This window comes from Somniosus microcephalus, unplaced genomic scaffold, assembly GCF_052327205.1.
Source record: "Somniosus microcephalus isolate GS21.2 unplaced genomic scaffold, FLI_Smic_1.0 unresolved_chr1, whole genome shotgun sequence".
In the NCBI taxonomy this organism is placed as follows: Eukaryota; Metazoa; Chordata; class Chondrichthyes; order Squaliformes; family Somniosidae; genus Somniosus; species Somniosus microcephalus.
Genome location: NW_028225179.1, coordinates 88679821 through 88704120, shown reverse-complemented (window position 1 = coordinate 88704120; position 24300 = coordinate 88679821). Strand labels below are relative to the sequence as shown.

Genomic DNA, 24300 nt, shown 5'->3' with positions numbered 1-24300 from the left:
TGGTTTTTTACAGGGTCTACGATTTATTACTGGCTGTAAGGTATATTTCTGGGTGTACGGTTTATTACTGTGTGCATGCTTTATTACTTGGTGTACGTTTTATATCTGGTGTAAAGTATATTTCTGGGTGTACGATTTATTACTGGCTGTACGGTATCTTACTGGGTGTATGGCATGTTACTGGGTGTACGGTATATTACAGGGTCTACGGTATATTTCTGGGTGTACGATTTATTACTGGGTGTGCGGTTTATTACTGGGTGTAAGATTTATTACTGGTTGTACGATTTATTACTGGCTGTATGGTTTATTACTGGGTGCATGGTATATTTCTGGGTGAATGGATTATTTCTGGGTGTACAGTATATTTCTGGGTGTATGGTTTATTACTGGGTGTACTGTTTATTACTGGCTGTACGGTATATTTCTGGGTGTACGGTTTATTACTGGATGCATGGTATATTTCTGGGTGTATGGATTATTTCTGGGTGTATGGTATATTTCTGGGTGTATGGTTTATTATTGGGTGTACGGATTATTACTGGCTGTACGATTTATTACAGGCTCTACGGTTTATTTCTGGCTGTACGGTATATTTCTGGGTTTTCAGTTTATTACTGGGTGTATGCTTTATTACTTGGTGTACATTTTATTTCTGGTGTAAAGTATATTTCTGGGTGTACGTTTTATTACTGGCTGTACGGTATATTACTGGGTGTATGGTATGTTACTGGGTGTACGGTATATTACAGGCTCTACGGTATATTTCTGGGTGTACAGTTTATTACTGGGTGTGCGGTTTATTACTGGGTGTTTGATTTATTACCTGTTGTACGGTTTAGTACTGGTTGTACGGTTTAGTACTGGGTGTATGGTATATTTCTGGGTGTACGGTTTATTACTGGTATAAAATATATTCTGGGAGTACGGTTTATTACTGGGTGTACGGTTTATTACTGGGTGTATGGTTTATTTCTGGGTGTATGGTATATTTCTGAGTGTACGATATAATTCTGGGTGGAAGGTATATTTCCGGGAGAACGGTTTATTTCTGGGTGTACGGTATATTTCTGGGTGTATGGTTTATTTCTGGGTGTACGGTTTATTACTGGGTGTACAGTTTATTTCTGGGTGTACTGTATATTTCTGGGTGTACGGTTTATTTCTGAGTGTACGGAATATTTCTGAGTGTATGGTATATTTATGTTTGTACGGTTTATTACTGTGTGTATGGTGTATTACTGCGTGTACTGTATATTTCGGGGTGTACGGTATATTTCGGGTTCTAAGGTATATTTCTGGCTGTATGGTATATTTCTGGGTATATCGTTTATTACTGGTGTACGGTATATTTTTGGGTGTATGGTATGTTACTGGGTGTACGATTTATTACTGGGTGTAAGGTATATTTCTGGGTGTACGGTTTATTACTGGGTGTGCGGTTTATTACTGGGTGTACGATTTATTACCGGTTGTACGGTTTAGTACTGGTTGTACGGTTTAGTACTGGGTATATGGTTTAGTACTGGGTGTACGGTATATTTCTGGGTGTACGGTTTATTACTGGGTGTACGGATTATTTCTGCGTGTACGGTTTATTACTGGATGTACGCTTTATTACTTCGTGTATGGTTTATTTCTGGTATAAATTATATTTCTGTGAGTACGGTTTATTACTGGGTGTAAGGTATATTTCTGGGTTTACGGTTTATTACTGGGTGTACGGTTTATTACTGGCTGTACTATATATTTCTGTGTGTACGGTTTATTACCGGCTGTATGGTTTATTACTGGGTGCACGGTATATTTCTGGGTGTATGGATTATTTCTGGGTGTACGGTATATTTCTGGGTGTATGATTTATTACTGGGTGTACGGTTTATTACTGGCTGTACGGTATATTTCTGGGTGTACGGTTGATTACTGGCTGTACGGTTTATTACTGGGTGCACAGTATATTTCTGTGTGTACGGTTTATTACTGGCTATACGGTTTATTACTGGGTGCACGGTATATTTCTGGGTGTATGGATTATTACTGGCTGTACGGTATATTTCTGGGTGTACGGTTTATTACTAGCTGTACGGTTTATTACTGGGTGCACGGTATATTTCTGGGTGTATGGATTATTTCTGCGCGTACGGTATATTTCTGGGTGTATGGTTTATTACTGGGTGTACGGTTTATTACTGGCTGTATGGTTTATTACAGGCTCTACGGTTTATTTCTGGCTGTACGGTATATTTCTGGGTGTACGGTTTATTACTGGGTATATGCTTTATTACTTGGTGTACATTTTATTTCTGGTGTAAAGTATATTTCTGGGTGTATGGTTTATTACTGGCTGTACTGTATATTACTGGGTGTATGTTATGTTACTGGGCGTACGGTATATTACAGGGTCTAAGTATATTTCTGGGTGTACGGTTTATTACTGGGTGTGCGCTTTATTACTGGGTGTACGATTTATTACCGGTTGTACGGTTTAGTACTGGTTGTACGGTTTAGTACTGGGTGTATGGTTTAGTACTGGGTGTACGGTATATTTTTGGGTGTACGGTTTATTACTGGGTGTACGGATTATTACTGGATGTACGCTTTATTACTTGGTGTACGGTTTATTTCTGGTATAAACTATATTACTGGGAGTACGGTTTATTACTGGGTGTATGGTTTATTACTGGGTGTAATGTTTACTGCTGGGTATATGGTTTATTTCTGGGTATACTGTATATTTCTGGGTGTACGGTATAATTTTGGGTGGAAGGCATATTTCCGGGGGAACGATTTATTTCTGTATGTACGGTTTATTTCTGGGTGTGCTGTATATTTCTGGGTGTATGTTATATTTCTGGGTGTACGGTTTATTTCTGGGTGTACAGTTTATTACTGGGTGTATGGTTTATTACTGGATCTCCCATTTATTTCTGAGCGTATGGTTTATTTCTGAGTGTACGTTATGTTTCTGAGTTTACGGTTTATTACTCGGTGTACGGTTTATTTCTGGATGTACGGTATATTTCTGAGTGTACGGTTTATTACTGGGTGTATGATATATTTTTGGGGGTCCGGTATATTTCTGGGTGTGCGTTTTATTTCTGTGCGTATGGTATATTTCTGTGTGCACAGTTTATTTCTGTGTGCACGGTTTATTACTAGGTCTACGGTTTATTACTGGCTGTACGGTATATTACTGGGTGTATGGTTTATTACTGGGTGTATGGTATATTTCTGGGTGTACGGCATATTTCTGGGTGTACGGTTTATTACTGGGTGCACGGTTTATTACTGGGTGCACGGTTTATTACTGGGTGTACGGTATATTTCTGGGTGTACGGTTTATTACTGGGTGTACTGTTTATTTCTGGGTGTACGGTATATTGCTGGGCGTACAGTGTATTTTGGTGTGTACGGTATAATTCTGGGTGTACGGTATATTTCTGGGTGTACGGTTCATTACTGGGTGTATGGTATATTTTTGGTGTATGATATATTACTGGGTGTACGATATATTTCTGGCTGTATGATTTATTTCTGGGTGTACGGTATATTTCTGGTGTATGATTTATTACTGGGTGTATGGTATATTTCCTGGGTGTACGATATATTTCTGGGTGTACGGTACATTTCTGGGTGTACGGTACATTTCTGGGTGTACGGTAGATTTCTGGGTGTACAGTGTATTTCTGGGTTTACCGTTTATTACTGGGTGTACGGTATATTTTTGTGTACGCTAAATTTTTGTGTGCATGATTTTTTTCTGTGTGCATTGTTTATTACTGTGTGTACGGTTTATTACTGTGTGTTCGGTTTATTACTGGCTGTACGGTTTATTTCTGGGTGTGTGGTTTATTACTGGGTGTATGGTTTATTATTGGGTGTATGGTATATTTCTGGGTGTACAGTTTATTACTGGCTGTACAGTATATTACTGGATGTACGGTTTATTACTGGATGTACAGTATATTTCTGGGTATACGGTATATTTCTGCATGTAAGGTTTATTACTGGGTGTAGGGTTTATTACTGGGTGTACGATATATTTCTGTGTGTTTGGTTTATTACTGGGTGTACGGTATATTTCTGGGTGTACGGTTTATTACTAGCTGTACGGTTTATTACTGGGTGCACGGTATATTTCTGGGTGTACGGTATATTTCTGGGTTTACAGTTTATTTCTGGGTGTGCTGTTTATTTCTGGGTGTACGGTATATTGCTGGGAGTACAGTATATTTCGGTGTGTACGGTATATTTCTGGGTGTATGGTATATTTCTCGGTGTACGGTTTGATACTGGGTGTACGGTATATCTTTGGTGTATGGTATATTACTGGGTGTACGGTATGCTTCTGGCTGTATGATTTATTTCTGGGTGTACGGTATATTTCTGGGCGTACGGTTTATTACTGGGTGTATGGTATATTTCTGGGTGTACGATATATTTCTGGGTGTACGGTATATTTCTGGGTGTACGGTACATTTCTGGGTGTACGGTGTATTTTTGGGTTTACGTTTTTTACTGGGTGTACGGTATATTTCTGTGTGTACGATATAGTTCTGTGTACGGTATATATCTGTGTTCACGGTTTTTTTCTGTGTGCACGGTTTATTACTGGGTGTACGGTTTATTACTGGGTGTTCGGTTTATTACTGGCTGTACGGTTTATTACTGGGTGCATGGTTTATTACTGGGTGTATGGTTTATTACTGGATTTATGTTATATTTCTGGGCGTACGGTTTATTACTGGCTGTACGGTTTATTACTGGATGTACAGTATATTTCTGGGTGTGCGGTATATTTCTGGGTGTATGGTTTATTTCTGGGTGTAGGGTTTATTACTTGGTGTACGGTATATTTCTGGGTGTATTGTTTATTACTGGGTAAATGGTATATTTCTGGACGTACGGTATATTTCTGGGTGTACGGTTTATTACCGGGTGTATGATTTATTACTGGGTGTACGGTTTATTACTGGGTGTACAGTATATTTCTGGTTGTACGGTATATTTCTGGATGTACGGTTTATTACTGGGTGTACGGTTTATTACTGGGTGTACGGTTTATTTCTGGGTATACTGTATATTTCTGGGTGTACGGTATATTTCTGGGTGTACGGTTTATTTCTGGGTGTACTGTTTATTTCTGGATGTACGGTATATTGCTTGGTGTATGGCATATTTTGGGGTGTATATTATATTCCTTGGTGTACAGTTTATTACTGGGTGTACTGTATATTTCGGGGTGTACGGTATATTTTAGGATGTATGTTATATTTCCTGGTTGTACGGTATATTTTGGGGTGTACGGTTTATTTCGGGGTGTACATAGTAACATAGAAGATAGGAGCAGGAGTAGGCCATTTGGCGCCTCGAGCCTGCTCCGCCATTTAATGAGATCGTGGCTGATCATCCAAATTCAGTACCCTGTCCCTGCTATAGAACGGTTTATTTTGGGGTGTACCGTATATTTCTGGGTGTACGGTCTATTACTAGCTGGGGGCACAGAGTAATGTGTGAATGGGGAAAGGGCTGAGAATCAGACTGAGGAGAAAACTCTTTCAGAGATTTCATTGCCTACAGTCTGCATGTTCTAACCCTCCTTCATTTCACTATGACCCTGCACACACTCTCCTCACTTGCTATGTTTCTGGACCCACCCACGTACTTGTTTGCTTGTTGCCCCTCCCTTGTGCTTATCTCTGTTGAACAGTCACTGAATGAAGATGTAGAAAGTTGTTGATCAAACCCGTATCTATATGGCACGGTTCATGTCCCCAGGATGCGTCACAGCCTGTGAATTATTTGAAACTGTTGTTTTAACAAGTTGGTGAGTATCAGGGCTTGAATCCTGCCCGCTGAGGTCAGCACGATACTGTTACACATCCCTGGCAATCACCTGTCACAGTCCACAGTCTCTGATCTGGCTGCAGTCCAGCTTCTTCCGAGAAGATAACGTTTACTCCACCTTCACTCATTCTGTAACCCACGCATCAAGCACATCACTTGCACTCACTGTGTGCGAGTCACAACTGCACCGGACTCGGCCCAGAATCATCTCCCGATCCCAGCTTCTGTGTTGAGCCTCAGAATGTCACTCAAGTTATCACACCACAGAAAGTAACTCCTCAGAGTGTCACACCTCAGAGATGTGGGCATCACTGGCAAGGCCAGCATTTATTGCCCATCTCTGATTGCCCTTGAGAAGGTGGTGGTGAGCCACTTCTTGAATACAACTGAGTAGCTAGCTAGGCCATTTCAGCAGGCAGTTAAGAGTCAACCACATTGCTGTGTGTCTGGAGTCACATATAGGGCAGACCAGGTAAGGATGGCAGATTTCCTTCCCTACAGGACATAAGTGAACCAGATGGGTTTTTATGACATGGTCACCGTTACTGCCACAAGCTTTTATTCCAGATTTACTCAATTGAATGTAATTTGATTTGAATAGCAGACCAATTAAATATATAGTTTGGTTCTGTCTTCACAAAGGAGGACACAAATAACCTCCCAGAGATGTCGGGGAACATAGGGTCTGATGAAAGGGAGGAACTGAAAGAAATCAGTATTTGTAGGGAAATGGTGTTAAGGAAATTGATGGGATTGAAGGCCAATAAATCCCCAGGGCCTGATAATCTACATCCTAGGGTACTTAAGGAAGTAGCCCTAGAAATAGTAGATGCATTGCTGATCATCTTCCAAAATTCGATGGAATCTGGAACAGTACCCATGGACTGGAGGGTAGCTAATGTTACCCCACTATTCAAAAAAGGTGGTAGAGAGAAAACGGGGAATTACGGACCGGTAAGCCTGACATCGGTAGTGGGAAAAATGCTAGAGCCCATTATAAAAGATGTAATAGCAGAGCACTTGGAAAACAGTGACAGGATCGGACAAAGTCAACATGGATTTACAAAAGGTAAATCATGCTTGACTAATCTACTGGAATTTTTTGAGGATGTAACTGGTAAAATAGATAAGGGAGAACCAGTGGATGTGGTGTATTTGGACTTTCAGAAGGCTTTCGATAAGGTCCCGCATAAGAGATTAGCGTGGAAAGTTAAGGCACATGGGATTGGGGGCAAGGTACTGACTTGGATAGAGAACTGGTTGGCAGACAGGAAGCAAAGAGTTGGAATAAACGTGTCTTTTTCCGAGTGGCAGGCAGTGACTAGTGGGGTACCGCAGGGATCGATCCTTGGACCCCAGCTATTCACAATATATATTAATGATCTAGACAAGGGAACTAGATGTATTGGCCCAGAAATTCGGGTCGGGGGCTTCCCGCGGGTACAAGCCCCCGAACTGCACTTACCTTGCGCGCCGGCAGTTGAGCTGTAGGGCCCCGTGGAATTCCGCTCCGGGGCCTGGCCCAGCTGCCGGCGCGCTGTGCTTGCATGTCCCAGGGGCATAGTTAGTGCGATGCATCCCCTGGGATCACGTGGGCCATGGGCAGCCAATCGGAGGAGGGAAAAGCCCATTCATAAGTTTGACAGGAAGACCTGTCAGACTTATAAATACTATGGGCCCCAAAATAGCTGCAAACCTTCAAATACATTTTTTTTTAAATCAAACTTTTTAAATAAACTATAAATTACATAAAATAACTATTTTAAACAATAATTTAAATTTTTGAAAAAAATAATTTTATATTCTAACGGGGCTAAAAATAAACTTACCTTGCTTTAAAGTATTTAAAACTAATAAACCTGTGGGAAAAATGTTTTAATTTTAATTAATTGACCACTTACCTTGCAAAAAGCAGGCCTTACGCCTGCTTTTTAAATGTATAAATCCTGCAGGCTTAACCTCACGTGAAAAGCTGTAAAAAAAGCCTAAGTTCAAAGCGCACGCGCAGCCTCCCCTGCGTGCGCATTCGACCTCTGAACCCCTTCATTCAGAGGATCGGAAGTGCCGGTTTCCCGCGCATGCACAATGCATGCAGGAAACCGACACTTCCATTCGGCCTACGGGTGAGTACCCCGTGCGTACTCACCCGTGGAGACCCGAATTTCTGGGCCAATATCTAAATTTGCAGACGACACAAAGCTGGGTGGGCGTGTGTGCTGTGAGGAGGATGCCGAGAAACTCCAGGATGATTTGGACAGGTTGGGTGATTGGGCAGAAGCATGGCAGATGCAATATAACATGGATAAATGTGAGGTTATCCACTTTGGTAGCAAAAACAGGAAGGCAGATTATTATCTGAATGGCAATGGATTGGGAGAAGGGGAAGTGCAACGAGACCTGGGTGTCCTTGTGCACCAGTCGCTGAAGGTAAGCATGCAGGTGCAGCAGGCGGTTAAGAAGGCAAATGGTATGTTGGTCTTCGTAGCGAGAGGGTTTGAGTACAGGAACAAGGATGTCTTGCTGCAGTTGTACAGGGCCTTGGTGAGACCTCATCTTGAAAATTGTGTGCAGTTTTGGTCGCCTTATCTGAGGAAGGATGTTCTTGCCATGGAAGGAGTTCAGTGAAGATTCACCAGGCTGATACCTGGGATGGCAGGAATGACGTATGAGGAGAGATTGGATCGATTGGGCTTATACTCACTGGAGTTTAGAAGAATGAGAGGGGATCTCATTCAAACTTATAAAATTCTGACAGGACTGGACAGACTAGATGCAGGAAGGATGTTCCAGATGGTCCGGGAGTCCAGAACCAGGGGTCACAGTCTAAAGATAAGGGGTAAGCCATTTGGGACAGAAATGAGGAGGAATTTCTTCACCCAGAGAGTGGTGAACCTGTGGAATTCTCTACCACAGAAGACAGTTGAGGCAAATTCATTAAATATATTCAAGGAGGAGTTGGATATATTTCTCAAGGCTAAAGGGATCAAGGGGTATAGGGAGAAGGCAGGGACAGGGTACTGAATTTGGATGATCAGCCATGATCGCATTGAATGGCGGAGCAGGCTCGAGGGGCCGAATGGCCTACTCCTGCTCCTATCTTCTATGTTTCTATGTTTTCTATGAATTTAAATTCCCCAACTGCCATGGTGGGATTAGAACTCATGTCTCCAGCTCATTAGTCCAGGCCTCTGGGTTACTAGTCCAGTAACATAATCACTATGCTACCATACCCGGTGACGCGCTGGGAGCGGAGGTTTCCGATAGCGCGCGGCTAACCTGGAAGTAGCTGCATCATGTCTGTCAGTGGCTTTCCTACCCAGCCACTACATTTGCATCTGACTTCTGAGTTTCCCGACCAATCAGCGCGAACGGCCATAATGAGGACACACATGGGTAGTTTATGACAATCCGGTAGTTTCATGGTTACTACAGTATTACTGATACTGGCATTTTTTTAAAATTCTAGATTTATGTTAAAAATTTTGAATCGAAATTCCCCAGTTGCCGTGGTGGGATTTGAACTCACAATCTTGAGATCATTAGTCCAGGTCTACATAGATTATTAGTCCAGTGACATAACACTATGCTACCATACCCACTGCTAATCAAATATCTGACTGACTCAATGTGAACAATTGAGTATAAAGTACAATGAGAGATCATTGGCCAATTACATCTGTCACTCAATTTCAAAGTCAATCAAATTGCTCAAAATTTCCCTCCCACTGGTGGTGGGACCTTGTTGGTTCAGTCAGGGCAGTGCACAACTCAAAATAACATTAAATAAATCACACACACCTGCAAAAAGCACCCACACAACTTGGTCATTGAATAATCTCTTCACGTAACTGAAGTCCCTCCTCCCTGGTACCATTCGAGTAAATCTCCTGTTCACCCTCTCCAAGGCCTTGACATCCTTCCTAAAGTGTGGCCCAGAATTGGACACAATGCTCCAACTGGGGCCTAATCAGTGATTTATAAACGTTTAGAATAACTTCCTTGTTTTGTCTCTGTTTATAAAGCCAAGGATCCCAAGTGCCTTTTTGAACAGCCTTCAACTTGTCCTGCCACCTTCAAAGATCGGTGTACGTTCACTCCCAGGTCTCTCTGTTCCTGCACCACCTTTACAATTGTACCATTTAGTTTATATTGACTCTCCTCATTCTTCCTTCCAAAATGCAGCAATTAAACACTTCGCTGCACTGCATTTCATCTACCGTGTGTCTGCCCATTTCACCAGTCTGTCTAATGGGATAATGGCCTTTATCTCCAGGGGGCTGGAATACCAAGTGGAGGAAGTGATGCTTCAGGTGTACAGAGCCTTGGTCAGACCCCATCTGGAGTCCTGTGTTCAGTTCTGGGCACCAAACCTCAGGAAGGATAGACTGACCTTGGAGGGGGAGCAGCGCAGATTGACTGGAATTATACCAGGGCTTAAAGAGCGGTTGTGCAAACTTGTCTTGTATTCCCTGTAAGATTGCAAAATTTCTACATCTCCCAGAAGGTTATGATTAATAAAAAGGGGCCCTGCAATGGACATTCTAAATTAAAGGGTACCCAAGATGGCTTCTGAGCCTCGTGACAGAAAGCCTGTGGGATTCAAATGTGGATTCTGCAGGGCAGACAGCTTGGGTGTAATCGAAACTCACTGCTGCAGGTTTTCTGTGAAGAAGAACTCTACCAGACAGAACTTTGAATAATGTATCAGACGAATTGGAGTCAGATTTAGATTCAGTAAGGCCCATAGTTTAATGCCATCAAACAGTCTGCATACATAATCGAAAACAGATTAAACACAGCCACCGAGGCTGGACAAGCCCATCAAGAAGTCACAGGACAATACAGGTCAATTATCGGGCCGGTAAATGCAATTACTGGCCATCTAAAAACAGTTAACATGGATTGCTACCCTTATTGAAAAATAGCCCGCCAGAATTAAGACAATAGAGCTAACCAGATTTGGCGCGAAGATAAGTGGTTTTCGGAAAAGTATAACCGAAGGCCCCGGGTAGCAGTCATTGCTCTGGCCCGTGCTCTCACTCTTGCTTTTGCCCGGCTCTCGTGGCTCCGGCCTCTTGGGCTGCCGCTCGTACTCGTGCCCCGGCCTCGTGGCGGGTTCGCTCTCTGGAGTAGATCTTCAGTAGCTAAGGACACCATACCAACTGCTGAAGAGAGGCGAGACAAAATTGAGCAGGTAGCCCAGGCCCAGGACTTGTAAGTGTAGTCAGACAGATGAGACGAAGAAGACGATAATACCTCGATAAGGGCAGAGCAGAGCAGCGAGAACCGTATTGGTAATTTTAAAACCCCCAAGCGCCTAGTTATAAGCTGACGCCTGAGGGGAGGGAGGAAGTCCCTGAGGTAGATAACAGCAAGCATCTTGTTGAAAGAAAGTGGGGACGACGGCAAGCATCTTGAATAAAGCACTGACATAGGTCTCCACTCCATAACGAATACACAGGCATTTGGTGCATGGCAAATAAGGCCTAAACGGTAACAACTAGTGACTGTCCGATAAATATAACGTTCCTGCCGATGACCGCCCAAGGGAGAAGAAGTGGCAAACCCATCGGGACGAGACGACGACGGTAGCTGAGGAGAAGAGAGTGCGTCATGGCAGCAGCTCCAGTACCGTGCCTCTGAAGACCACGTGGCGACGGGGTACCTAAGAGGACAGAGAGCAAAACCTCAAAACCCGTTTTCTTTTCCAACAGTTGACTTTGAACTTGGATTGGTGAGCATAAAATCTGGCCCCTCATAGCTTAATCTAGTTAGGTATAGGGGTGGGATAAGGATAAGGGGGTTGGTAAGATTGTTGTTTTCCCTCGATGTGCCGTGTGTTCCCCATTCACTGTATAAGTGTATTTGCATATAATATTGCAGTGGTGATTTCTTTTAAGACTGTATTAAATTTTCCTGTTCAATAAAATCTTGGTTTTGTTTGCATCCAAACCGCTTGTCTACCTGAGTTTTCTATATCGCTGCCTGTACCTAAGTCCGGTGTCTAGAACCCAGGGGCGTGGGAGTGATTCGAACCGCTCACAAACAGTCAGGGGCATAACTGACTGGGCGCACGCGCCACCCCCCTACAGAATCCTTGGACTGTTTGTGAGCGGTTCGAATCACTCCCACGCCCCCTGGGTTCTAGACACCGGACTTAGGTACAGGCAGCGATATAGAAACTCAGGTAGACAAGCGGTTTGGCATGCAAAAAACAAGATTTTATTGAACAGGAAAATTTAATACAGTCTTAAAGAAATCACACTGCAATATTCATTACCTGCAAATACATTCCTTATACAGTGAATGGGAACATTACGGGCAGCACGGTGGCATAGTGGTTAGCGCTGTTGCCTCACAGCACGAGGGACGCGGGTTCGAATCCGGCCTCGGGTGACTGTCTGTGTGGAGTTTGCACATTCTCCCCGTGTTTGCGTGGGTTTCCTCCGGGTGCTCCGGTTTCCTCCCACAGTCCAAAGATGTGCGGGTTAGGTTGATTGGCTATGATAAATTGACCCTTAGTGTTAGGGGGGATTAAATACATGGGGTTATGGGGATAGGGTGGGATATGTGTTGGTGTTGGTGTAGGGGTTATGGGGATTGGGTGGGACATGTGTCGGTGCAGGCTCGATGGGCTGAAATGGCCTCCATCTGCACTGTGGGGTTTCTGTGATTACATATTCATGTTTAGATGTTAGTTATATCTCATGTATGTAACAAGGTGCATTTCTTTCTTTTTTCTTTCTCAGTTTCACTCCAACCCAATACAACTGATTTGTATTGTTTCATTGACCTCATGCAAGTGTGGCATCATTAAACACCGGAGCTTGGACGCTACATCCTGACTCCCATGTCGTTATTGAAAGGAGTTTGGCTGGCTGTCTAACTGCATACAGACACATACACGTAGGGAGGATGGTACACCTTGAGTATCGAAGGTTGAGGGGCGAGCTAATCTATTTCCTGTGATAGGGGAATCAAGAACAAGGGGACTTAATTTTAAAATTAGAGCTCGGCTGTTTCGGAGGGAAATCAGGAAGCAGATTTTCACAAAGGATAGTAAACATTTGGAACTCCCTCCCCAAAGGCTGTGGGTATTGGTCCCACTGGACTGTTTAAGACTAAGATTAATAGATTTTGTTGGGTAAGGGTATCAAGGGATCTGGAAATGGAGTTAAGATACAGATCAGCTGTGATCTAATTGAATGGCGGAGCAGACCAGAAGGGCTGAATGGCCTCCTCCTGTCCTCTTTTTTATTTGAACCCATAAAAAAACCCAATTGGACTGTAACTAAACAAAAATCAACTAAATCTTAACAAATCAAATTAAAATTTGCCTCCTCCTGTCCTCATGTTCTTCCCTCTGTCACTTTCTGCATCAAACTGCTCTCAGTTCAGCTCATCCTGCCTGGCAACTGATGACGTATCTGCTGGCAGTATTTCTCTGATTGGATAGTTCACGATGTTTGGAAAGTTTGTTTGCGACTCTGTCACTCAAACTCTCTGGGACTCTTCCACCCGGAGCCTGCTGACTCACAGCTTGTGTTTATTCTGGTTGGACACAAACATACGTCGAACCAATCAGTATGGGGGGGTGCGAGCACCCGGGAACATCTGCTAGTTTAATACAGTCAGTCCAGGGCCCTGCTCACAGGCTCAGAGCCCAGGGCTCAGGGACCACAGACCCAGGGCACAGACTGTGAGGCACAGAATCAGCGCAGGGCTCAGGAACACACGGTCTGTACTGGGCACAATTCACGGTCTGAGAAGAGCTGCTCGCTTGGAAAAGGATTGTCCGCAAACTGCTCCTCCCAGCCTGTCGAGGGAAGCAACAATGATTGGACTGATAGTGCTGGCCCTTCTGTGTGGAGGGGTCTCTGCAGGTGAGTAATGGGGTGTGAGAGGGTCTCAGTGCCAGGCTGGGTACTGGACAATAACCCTCGGTCAGTGGGTAATGGGGTGTGAGGGGGGCAGTGCGAGGCTGGGCTCTGGGCATTAACCCTCGGTCAGTGGGTAATGGGGTGTGAGAGGGGCAGTGCGAGGCTGGGTACTGGGCATTAACCCTCGGTCAGTGAGTACTGGGGTGTGAGGGGGGCAGTGCGAGGCTGGGCTCTGGGCATTAACCCTCGGTCAGTGGGTAATGGGGTGTGAGAGGGGCAGTGCTAGGCTGTGTACTGGGGCTGGAGAGGGAGAGAGACCATGACGGGGAGTGAGGGACAGGGGCAGTGGGCTGGGGAGCGGAGAGAGTGGACCACAGGAGCAGCAGGAGAGTATTCAACCCCTCGAGCCTGTTCCGCCATTCAATTAGATCTTGGTTGATTTGTATCTTAACTCCATTTCCCTGCCTTTGCTCCATATTCCTGATATCCTTACCTAACAACCATCGATCTCAGTTTTGAAAGCTCCAATTGAGCCCCAGCATGCACAGCCTTTTGGGGCAGACAGTTCCAGATTTCCACTACCCTTTGTGTGTAACAGTGATTCCTGATTTCGCTCCTGAGCGGTCTGGCTCTAATTTTAAGATTCTGTCCCCTCGTTCTTGATTCACCACCAGAGGCACTAGTTTCCCCGTATTGATTCTATCAAATCCTTGTAACACTTTAAACACCTTGATTAGATCCCCCTCAATCTTCTAGACTCAAGGGAATACAAGCCTAGTCTATGCAACCTGTCCCCATAATTGAACCCTCTAAGCCCCGGTATCATTCTGGTGAATCTGCGCTGGGTTCCTCCAAGGCCAGTTCCTCCTTCCTGAGCTGCGATGCCCAGAACTGAACACAGTTACTCCAGATGGGGTTTAACCAGAGCTCGGTCCAGCTGTAACAGAACGTCCACCCCTTGTATTCCAGCCCTCGAGATTAAGGCCAACATTCCATGAGCTTTTCCCGATCCTTAGTGTACTCGTCCACTGGCTTTTAATGATTTCTCCATGTGCTCCTCCACAGTTCTGAGATTCCCACCATGTAGAATATATTCAGATTGATCTTTCTTAGCTCCAAAGTGGATGAGCTCTCACTGCCCACATTGAAGTCCATCTGCCACAGTTTTGCCCGCTCACTTACTCTGTCAATGACCCTTTGCAACTTGCTGCCCCTGTCTACACAATTTACTGAGCCGCCTGACTTAGTATCGTCAGCAAACTGAGATATACAAGTGCCTGGGGGTTAACTTTGGGAGCCCCCCGCCCCCAATACTGTGTTAACAACCCGCGATCAAATGCTGAGAAGCTTGCAGATTCTTGGCCTCAGACCCCAGTGTACTGTAGATGGCACCTCAGGAGGAAGCCGAGCAGGTCAGTGCTCTAAGTGCCACGTAAGGGATGGGGCTGGATCGCGGGGGTCTGGAGGAGGAACGGGTGGGCCTCGGAGTCCTTGATGAGGGTCCGTGGGGGATCGGGGAGGGAGATTGCAGGACACGGGACTCGTCAGGAGTACTGTCGGGGAGCTGGGAAGGAAGATCGGTGACCGGGATGTCTCTCTATGTCTGGCTGTTGGGTTGGGGGTGCGGGATTGGTGTTTTGAGGTTCATGCCCTGATGTCTGTGTGTAGGTGAGGCTGATATTTTGGGGTTCATGCCCTGATGTCTGTGTGTGTGTGTGTGTTTTGTGGTTCATGTCTCTCTCCCCCTCTCTCTTTGTGGTTCAGGCTCTCACACTCTCCGGTATATCTCTACCACCATCACTCCGATTCCTGGTCTGCCGCAGTTTGTGGGTGTTGGGTACGTGGACGAGGTCCAGTTTGTTATGTACGACAGCGATCGGAAGGTGTTGATCCCACGGGAGCAGTGGATGGTGGAGAGCGAGGGGCCCGAGTCCTGGGAGCAAAAATTTCAGCGGACGCGGGAGGAGGAGATGGATCAGAAAGCCGATCTTCAGATGCTCATGTCCCGGACCAACCAGTCAGATGGTGAGTCCTCGCCCTCCTGCCGCAGTCGGGCTCTTTCCCTAGGTTGAGGGTGGCAATGGGGAGTGAGCTGTGGAGTGGAGCGGGCTCTGGGAGCCAGGGACCCTGGGAAAAGTGGCACCCCACCTCCCAGACCAGGGTCAGTAACCAATGGGGAGCGGCCTCACATCAGTCCTTTAAATACACAGATCAGGAACCGGGGTCCTTTAAATACACAGACCAGGAACCGGGGTCCTTTAAATACACAGATCAGGAACCGGGGTCCTTTAAATACACAGATCGGGAACCGGGGTCCTTTAAATACACAGATCGGGAACCGGGGTCCTTTAAATACACAGATCAGGAACCGGGGTCCTTTAAATACACAGATCAGGAACCGGGGTCCTTTAAATACACAGATCAGGAACCGGGGTCCTTTAAATACACAGATCAGGAACCGGGGTCCTTTAAATACACAGATCGGGAACCGGGGTCCTTTAAATACACAGATCGGGAGCCGGGGTCCTTTAAATACAGAGATCAGGAACCGGGGTCCTTTAAATACACAGATCGGGAACCGGGGTCCTTTAAATACAGAGATCAGGAAATGGGTTCCGATACATACACAGATCTGGGCCCGAGGGGTGGGGGTGGAGGCCCCTTTATATATTTAGATCGAGAATTGGGGGTCCATTAAATTTATATATCATGTCCTTTGGTTACTTTAACTACACATCAATGTCTTTGGTCTTGTAAAATGTAGATTGGGTTTCGGGTGTTTAGTTCATAGCTTGGGTTCCTTTAAATACACAGATCTGGAACCAGGGGTGGGGGTTCCTTTAAAAACCGCCTGCTTCCCCGGTGTGTCTGACGAGCTGTGAGCTGGGGGATGGTGGGGCGGTCTCCTGGTGGGACTGGGTCTGATTGTCTGTGTGTGTGTTTGATTGACAGGGATCCACACATACCAGGTGATGACTGGCTGTGAACTGAGGGATGATGGCAACACGAGCGCGTTTGTCAAGAAAGGCTGGGAAGGGCGAGACCTGCTCAGCTTCCACAAGGAGCACATGGTGTGGGTCACTCCGGTATCATGGGCACAGAGCATCAAGAACAGGTTGGACCAGGACACGTACAACAATCTGCGCTGGAAGCATTACCTGGAGGAGGAGTGTATCGAGTGGCTGAGGAAATACCTGCAGTACGGGCAGTGGGAACTGAGAGTCGGTGAGTGAGGGGGGACTGAGAGTCGGTGACTGAGGGGGGACTGAGAGTCGGTGAGTGAGGGGGGACTGAGAGTCTGTGAGTGAGGGGGGACTGAGAGTCGGTGAGTGAGGGGGGACTGAGAGTCGGTGAGTGAGGGGGGACTGAGAGTCGGTGAGTGAGGGGGGACTGAGAGTCGGTGAGTGAGGGGGGACTGAGAGTCAGTGAGTGAGGGGGGACTGAGAGTCGGTGAGTGAGGGGGGACTGAGAGTCGGTGAGTGAGGGGGGACTGAGAGTGGGTGAGTGAGGGGGGACTGAGAGTGGGTGAGTGAGGGGGACTGAGAGTGGGTCAGTGAGGGGGGACTGAGAGTCGGTGAATGAGGGGGGACTGAGAGTCGGTGAGTGAGGGGGGGACCGAGAGTCGGTGAGTGAGGGGGGACCGAGAGTCGGTGAGTGAGGGGGGACCGAGAGTCGGTGAGTGAGGGGGGACCGAGAGTCGGTGAGTGAGGGGGGACCGAGAGTCGGTGAGTGAGGGGGACTAAGACAGCTTGCCATGAACAGAGGGACAACCAGTAAACTAAGAAAAGAATATATATAAACAATGCGAATGTATATTTATACACTCAGGGATATACCTGTTTATACACTGTATGAATAGAACTGCGTTTATGTGCTAAACCAGAAATGTATTTTGATGCTTTGGCAACATAAGATGTAACTTATCATGCCAATAAAGCGATTTGAATTGTGAATTGTGAATTGAGTGAGGGGGGACTGAGAGTCTGTGAGTGAGGGGGACTGAGATTCGGTGAGTGGGGGGGGACTGAGAGTCGGTGAGTGAGGGGGGACTGAGAGTCGGTGAGTGAGGGGGGACTGAGAGTCGGTGAGTGAGGGGAGACCGAGAGTCGGTGAGTGAGGGGGGACCGAGAGTCGGTGAGTGAGGGGGGACCAAGAGTCGGTGAGTGAGGGGGACTGAGAGTGGGTGAGTGAGGGGGGACTGAGAGTGGGTGAGTGAGGGGGGACTGAGAGTGGGTGAGTGAGGGGGACTGAGAGTGGGTCAGTGAGGGGGGACTGAGAGTCGGTGAATGAGGGGGGACTGAGAGTCGGTGAGTGAGGGGGGACTGAGAGTCGGTGAGTGAGGGGGGACCGAGAGTCGGTGAGTGAGGGGGGACCGAGAGTCGGTGAGTGAGGGGGGACCGAGAGTCGGTGAGTGAGGGGGGACCGAGAGTCGGTGAGTGAGGGGGACTAAGACAGCTTGCCATGAACAGAGGGACAACCAGTAAACTAAGAAAAGAATATATATAAACAATGCGAATGTATATTTATACACTCAGGGATATACCTGTTTATACACTGTATGAATAGAACTGCGTTTATGTGCTAAACCAGAAATGTATTTTGATGCTTTGGCAACATAAGATGTAACTTATCATGCCAATAAAGCGATTTGAATTGTGAATTGTGAATTGAGTGAGGGGGGACTGAGAGTCTGTGAGTGAGGGGGACTGAGATTCGGTGAGTGGGGGGGGACTGAGAGTCGGTGAGTGAGGGGGGACTGAGAGTCGGTGAGTGAGGGGGGACTGAGAGTCGGTGAGTGAGGGGGGACCGAGAGTCGGTGAGTGAGGGGGGACCGAGAGTCGGTGAGTGAGGGGGGACCAAGAGTCGGTGAGTGAGGGGGACTGAGAGTGGGTGAGTGAGGGGGGACTGAGAGTCGGTGAGTGAGGGGGGACTGAGAGTCGGTGAGGGGGGACTGAGAGTCGGTGAGTGAGGGGGGACTGAGAGTCGGTGAGTGAGGGGGACTGAGAGTCGGTGAGTGAGGGGGACTGAGAGTCGGTGAGTGAGGGGGACTGAGAGTCAGTGAGTGAGGGGGGACTGAGAGTCGGTGAGTGAGGGGGGACTGAGAGTCGGTGAGTGAGGAGGGACTGAGTCGGTGAGTGAGGGGGGACTGAGAGTCGGTGAGTGAGGAGGGACTGAGTCGGTGAGTGAGGGGGACTGAGAGTCGGTGAGTGAGGGGACTGAGAGTCGGTGAGTGAGGGGGGACTGAGAGTCGGTGAGTGAGGGGGACTGAGAATCGGTGAGTGAGGGGGACTGAGAGTCGGTGAGTGAGGGGGACTGAGAGTCGGTGAGTGAGGGGGGACTGAGAGTCGGTGAGTGAGGGGGGACTGAGAGTCGGTGAGTGAGGGGGACTGAGAGTCGGTGAGTGAGGGGGGACTGAGAGTCGGTGAGTGAGGGGGGACTGAGAGTCGGTGAGTGAGGGGGGACTGAGAGTCGGTGAGTGAGGGGAGACTGAGAGTCGGTGAGTGAGGGGAGACTGAGAGTCAGTGAGTGAGGCGGGACTGAGAGTCGGTGAGTGAGGGGGAACGAGGGTCGTTGAGTGAGGGGGGACCGAGAGTCAGTCAGTGAGGGGGGACAAAGAGTCGGTGAGTGAGGCGGGACTGAGAGTCTGTGAGTGAGGGGGACTGAGATTCGGTGAGTGGGGGGGGACTGAGAGTCGGTGAGTGAGGGGGGACTGAGAGTCGGTGAGTGAGGGGGGACTGAGAGTCGGTGAGTGAGGGGGGACTGAGAGTGGGTGAGTGAGGGGGGACTGAGAGTCAGTGAGTGAGGGGGGACTGAGAGTCGGTGAGTGAGGGGGGACTGAGAGTCGGTGAGTGAGGGGGACTGAGAGTCAGTGAGTGAGGCGGGACTGAGAGTCGGTGAGTGAGGGGGAACGAGGGTCGTTGAGTGAGGGGGGACCGAGAGTCAGTCAGTGAGGGTGGGACAAAGAGTCGGTGAGTGAGGGGGGACTGAGAGTCGGTGAGTGAGGCGGGACTGAGAGTTGGTGAGTGAGGGGGACTGAGTCGGTGAGTGAGGGAGGACTGAGAGTCGGTGAGTGAGGGGGGACTGAGAGTCGGTGAGTGAGGGGGGACTGAGAGTGGGTGAGTGAGGGGGGACTGAGAGTGGGTGAGTGAGGGGGGACTGAGAGTCGGTGAGTGAGGGGGGACTGAGAGTCGGTGAGTGAGGGGTGACTGAGAGTGAGTGAGTGAGGGGGGACTGAGAGTCGGTGAGTGAGGGGGGACTGAGAGTCGGTGAGTGAGGGGGGACTGAGAGTCGGTGAGTGAGAGTGGACTGAGAGTGTGTGAGTGAGGGGGGACTGAGAGTCGGTGAGTGAGGGGGGACTGAGTCGGTGAGTGAGGGGGGACTGCGAGTCGGTGAGTGAGGGGGGACTGAGAGTCGGTGAGTGAGGGGGGACTGAGAGTCGGTGAGTGAGGGGGGACTGAGAGTCGGTGAGTGAGGGGGGACTGAGATTCGGTGAGTGAGGGGGAACGAGGGTCGTTGAGTGAGGGGGGACCGAGAGTCAGTCAGTGAGGGGGGACTGAGAGTCGGTGAGTGAGGGGGGACTGAGAGTCGGTGAGTGAGGGGGACTGAGAGTCAGTGAGTGAGGCGGGACTGAGATTCGGTGAGTGAGGGGGAACGAGGGTCGTTGAGTGAGGGGGGACCGAGAGTCAGTCAGTGAGGGGGGACTGAGAGTCGGTGAGTGAGGCGGGACTGAGAGTTGGTGAGTGAGGGGGACTGAGTCGGTGAGTGAGGGGGGACTGAGAGTCGCTGAGTGAGGGGGGACTGAGAGTCAGTGAGTGAGGGGGGACTGAGTCGGTGAGTGAGGGGGGACTGCGAGTCGGTGAGTGAGGGGGACTGAGAGTCGGTGAGTGAGGGGGACTGAGAGTCGGTGAGTGAGGGGGGACTGAGAGTCGGTGAGTGAGGGGGGACTGAGAGTCGGTGAGTGAGGGGGGACTGAGAGTCGGTGAGTGAGGGGGGACTGAGAGTCGGTGAGTGAGGGGGGACTGAGAGTCGGTGAGTGAGGGGGGACTGAGAGTGGGTGAGTGAGGGGGGACTGAGAGTCGGCGAGTGAGGGGGGACTGAGAGTCGGCGAGTGAGGGGGACTGAGAGTCGGTGAGTGAGGGGGACTGAGAGTCAGTGAGTGAGGCGGGACTGAGAGTCGGTGAGTGAGGGGGAACGAGGGTCGTTGAGTGAGGGGGGACCGAGAGTCAGTCAGTGAGGGGGGACTGAGAGTCGGTGAGTGAGGCGGGACTGAGAGTTGGTGAGTGAGGGGGACTGAGTCGGTGAGTGAGGGGGGACTGAGAGTCGCTGAGTGAGGGGGGACTGAGAGTCAGTGAGTGAGGGTGGACTGAGAGTGTGTGAGTGAGGGGGGACTGAGAGTCGGTGAGTGAGGGGGGACTGAGTCGGTGAGTGAGGGGGGACTGCGAGTCGGTGAGTGAGGGGGACTGAGAGTCGGTGAGTGAGGGGGACTGAGAGTCGGTGAGTGAGGGGGGACTGAGAGTCGGTGTGTGAGGAGGGACTGAGAGTGGGTGAGTGAGGGGGGACTGAGAGTCGGTGAGTGAGGGAGGGACTGAGAGTCGGCGAGTGAGGGGGACTGAGAGTCGGTGAGTGAGGGGGGGACTGAGAGTGGGTGAGTGTGAGGGGGGACTGAGAGTCGGTGAGTGAGGGGGGACTGAGAGTCGGTGAGTGAGGAGGGACTGAGAGTCGGCGAGTGAGGGGGGACAGAGAGCCGGTGAGTGAGGAGGGCACTGAGAGTCGGTGAGTGAGGGGGGACTGAGAGTCGGTGAGTGAGGGGGGACTGAGAGTCGGTGAGTGAGGGGGGACTGAGAGTCGGTGAGTGAGGGGGGACTGAGAGTCGGTGAGTGAGTGGGGACCGAGAGTCGGTGAGTGAGGGGGACTGAGAGTCGGTGAGTGAGCGGGGGACTGAGAGTCGGTGAGTGAGGGGGGGACTGAGAGTCGGTGATTGAGGGGGGACTGAGAGTCGGTGAGTGAGGAGGGACTGAGAGTCGGTGAGTGAGGGGGGACTGAGAGTGGGTGAGTGAGGGGGGGACTGAGAGTCAGTGAGTGAGGGGGGACTGAGAGTCGGTGAGTGAGGGGGGACTGAGAGTCGGTGAGTGAGGGGGCCTGAGAGTCGGTGAGTGAGGGGGGACTGAGAGTCGGTGAGTGAGGGGGGACTGAGAGTCGGTGAGTGAGGGGGGAGTGAGAGTCGGTGTGTGAGGGGGACTGAGAGTCGGTGAGTGAGGGGGGACTGAGAGTCGGTGAGTGAGGGGGGACTGCGAGTCGGTGAGTGAGGGGGGAGTGAGAGTTGGTGAGTGAGGGGGGACTGAGAGTCGGTGAGTGAGGGACTGAGAGTCGGTGACTGAGGGGGACTGAGAGTCGGTGAGTGAGGGGGGACTGAGAGTCGGTGAGTGAGGGGGGACTGAGAGTCGGTGAGTGAGGGGGGACTGAGAGTCGGTGAGTGAGGGGGGACTGAGAGTCGGTGAGTGAGGGGGGACTGAGAGTCGGTGAGTGAGGAGGGACTGAGAGTCGGTGAGTGAGGGGGGACTGAGAGTCGGTGAGTGAGGGGGGACTGAGGGTGGGTGAGTGAGGGGGGACTGAGAGTCGGTGAGTGAGGAGGGACTGAGAGTCGGTGAGTGAGGGACTGAGAGTCGGTGACTGAGGGGGACTGAGAGTCAGTGAGTGAGGAGGGACTGAGAGTCGGTGAGTGAGGGACTGAGAGTCGGTGACTGAGGGGGACTGAGAGTCGGTGAGTGAGGAGGGACTGAGAGTCGGTGAGTGAGGGGGACTGAGAGTCAGTGAGTGAGGAGGGACTGAGAGTCGGTGAGTGAGGGACTGAGAGTCGGTGACTGAGGGGGACTGAGAGTCAGTGAGTGAGGAGGGACTGAGAGTCGGTGAGTGAGGGACTGAGAGTCGGTGACTGAGGGGGACTGAGAGTCGGTGAGTGAGGGGGGACTGAGAGTCGGTGCGTGAGGGGGGACCGAGAGTCAGTGAGTGAGGGGGGACTGAGAGTCGGTGAGTGAGGGGGACTGAGAGTCGGTGAGGGGGGACTGAGAGTCGATGAGTGAGGGGGGACTGAGAGTCGGTGAGTGAGGGAGGACTGAGAGTCGGTGAGTGAGGGGGGACTGAGAGTCGGTGAGTGAGGGGGGACTGAGAGTGAGTGAGTGAGGGGGGACTGAGAGTCGGTGAGTGAGGGGGGACTGAGAGTCGGTGAGTGAGGGGGGACTGAGAGTCGGTGAGTGAGGGGGGACTGAGAGTCGGTGAGTGAGGGGTGACTGAGAGTCGGTGAGTGAGGGGGGACTGAGAGTCGGTGAGTGAGCGGGGACTGAGAGCCGGTGAGTGAGGAGGGACTGAGAGTCGGTGAGTGAGGGAGGACTGAGAGTCGGTGAGTGAGGGGGGACTGAGAGTCGGTGAGTGAGGGGTGACTGAGAGTCGGTGAGTGAGGGGGGACTGAGAGTCGGTGAGTGAGCGGGGACTGAGAGCCGGTGAGTGAGGGGGGACTAAGAGTCGGTGAGTGAGGAGGGACTGAGAGTCGGTGAGTGAGGGAGGACTGAGAGTCGGTGAGTGAGGGGGGACTGAGAGTCGGTGAGTGAGGGGTGACTGAGAGTCGGTGAGTGAGGGGGGACTGAGAGTCGGTGAGTGAGGGGGGACTGAGAGTCGGTGAGTGAGGGACTGAGAGTCGGTGACTGAGAGGGACTGAGAGTCGGTGACTGAGGGGGACTGAGAGTCGGTGAGTGAGGGGGGACTGAGAGTCGGTGAGTGAGGGGGGGCCGAGAGTCAGTGAGTGAGGGGGGACTGAGAGTCGGTGAGTGAGGGGGACTGAGAGTCGGTGAGGGGGGACTGAGAGTCGGTGAGTGAGGGCGGACTGAGGGTGGGTGAGTGAGGGGGGACTAAGAGTCGGTGAGTGAGGAGGGACTGAGAGTCGGTGAGTGAGGGGGGACTGAGAGTCGGTGAGTGAGGGGGGACTGAGAGTCGGTGAGTGAGGGGGGACTGAGAGTCGGTGAGTGAGGGGGGGACCGAGAGTCGGTGAGTGAGGGGGGACTGAGGCTGGATGAGTGAGGGGGGACCGAGAGTCGGTGAGTGAGGGGGACCGAGAGTCGGTGAGTGAGGGGGGACTGAGAGTCGGTGAGTGAGGGACTGAGAGTCGGTGACTGAGGGGGACTGAGAGTCGGTGAGTGAGGGGGGACTGAGAGTCGGTGAGTGAGGAGGGACTGAGAGTCGGTGAGTGAGGGGGGACTGAGAGTCGGTGAGTGAGGGGGGACTGAGAGTCGGTGAGTGAGGGGGGACTGAGGGTGGGTGAGTGAGGGGGGACTGAGAGTCGGTGAGTGAGGAGGGACTGAGAGTCGGTGAGTGAGGGACTGAGAGTCTGTGACTGAGGGGGACTGAGAGTCGGTGAGTGAGGAGGGACTGAGAGTCGGTGAGTGAGGGACTGAGAGTCGGTGACTGAGGGGGACTGAGAGTCGGTAAGTGAGGAGGGACTGAGAGTCGGTGAGTGAGGGGGGACTGAGAGTCGGTGAGTGAGGGGGGACCGAGAGTCAGTGAGTGAGGGGGGACTGAGAGT

At 50.0% G+C, this 24300-nt stretch overlaps 2 protein-coding genes across 3 annotated transcripts in view; both read left to right on the top strand.

The window, feature by feature from the left end:
• Positions 1–24300, top strand: part of LOC147095572 (scavenger receptor cysteine-rich domain-containing protein DMBT1-like) — a 960763-nt gene that overhangs the window by 525197 nt on the left and 411266 nt on the right. The window lies entirely within an intron of this gene.
• Positions 13416–24300, top strand: part of LOC147095574 (class I histocompatibility antigen, F10 alpha chain-like) — a 93952-nt gene continuing 83067 nt past the window's right edge. For both annotated transcript variants that reach the window (XM_085974701.1, XM_085974702.1), the window contains exons 1-3: positions 13416–13730; positions 15492–15752; positions 16680–16952. In XM_085974701.1, the coding sequence (XP_085830827.1) occupies positions 13682–13730; positions 15492–15752; positions 16680–16952 (583 nt within the window). In that variant the 5' untranslated portion in view covers positions 13416–13681. The remainder of the gene's footprint in view (positions 13731–15491; positions 15753–16679; positions 16953–24300) is intronic.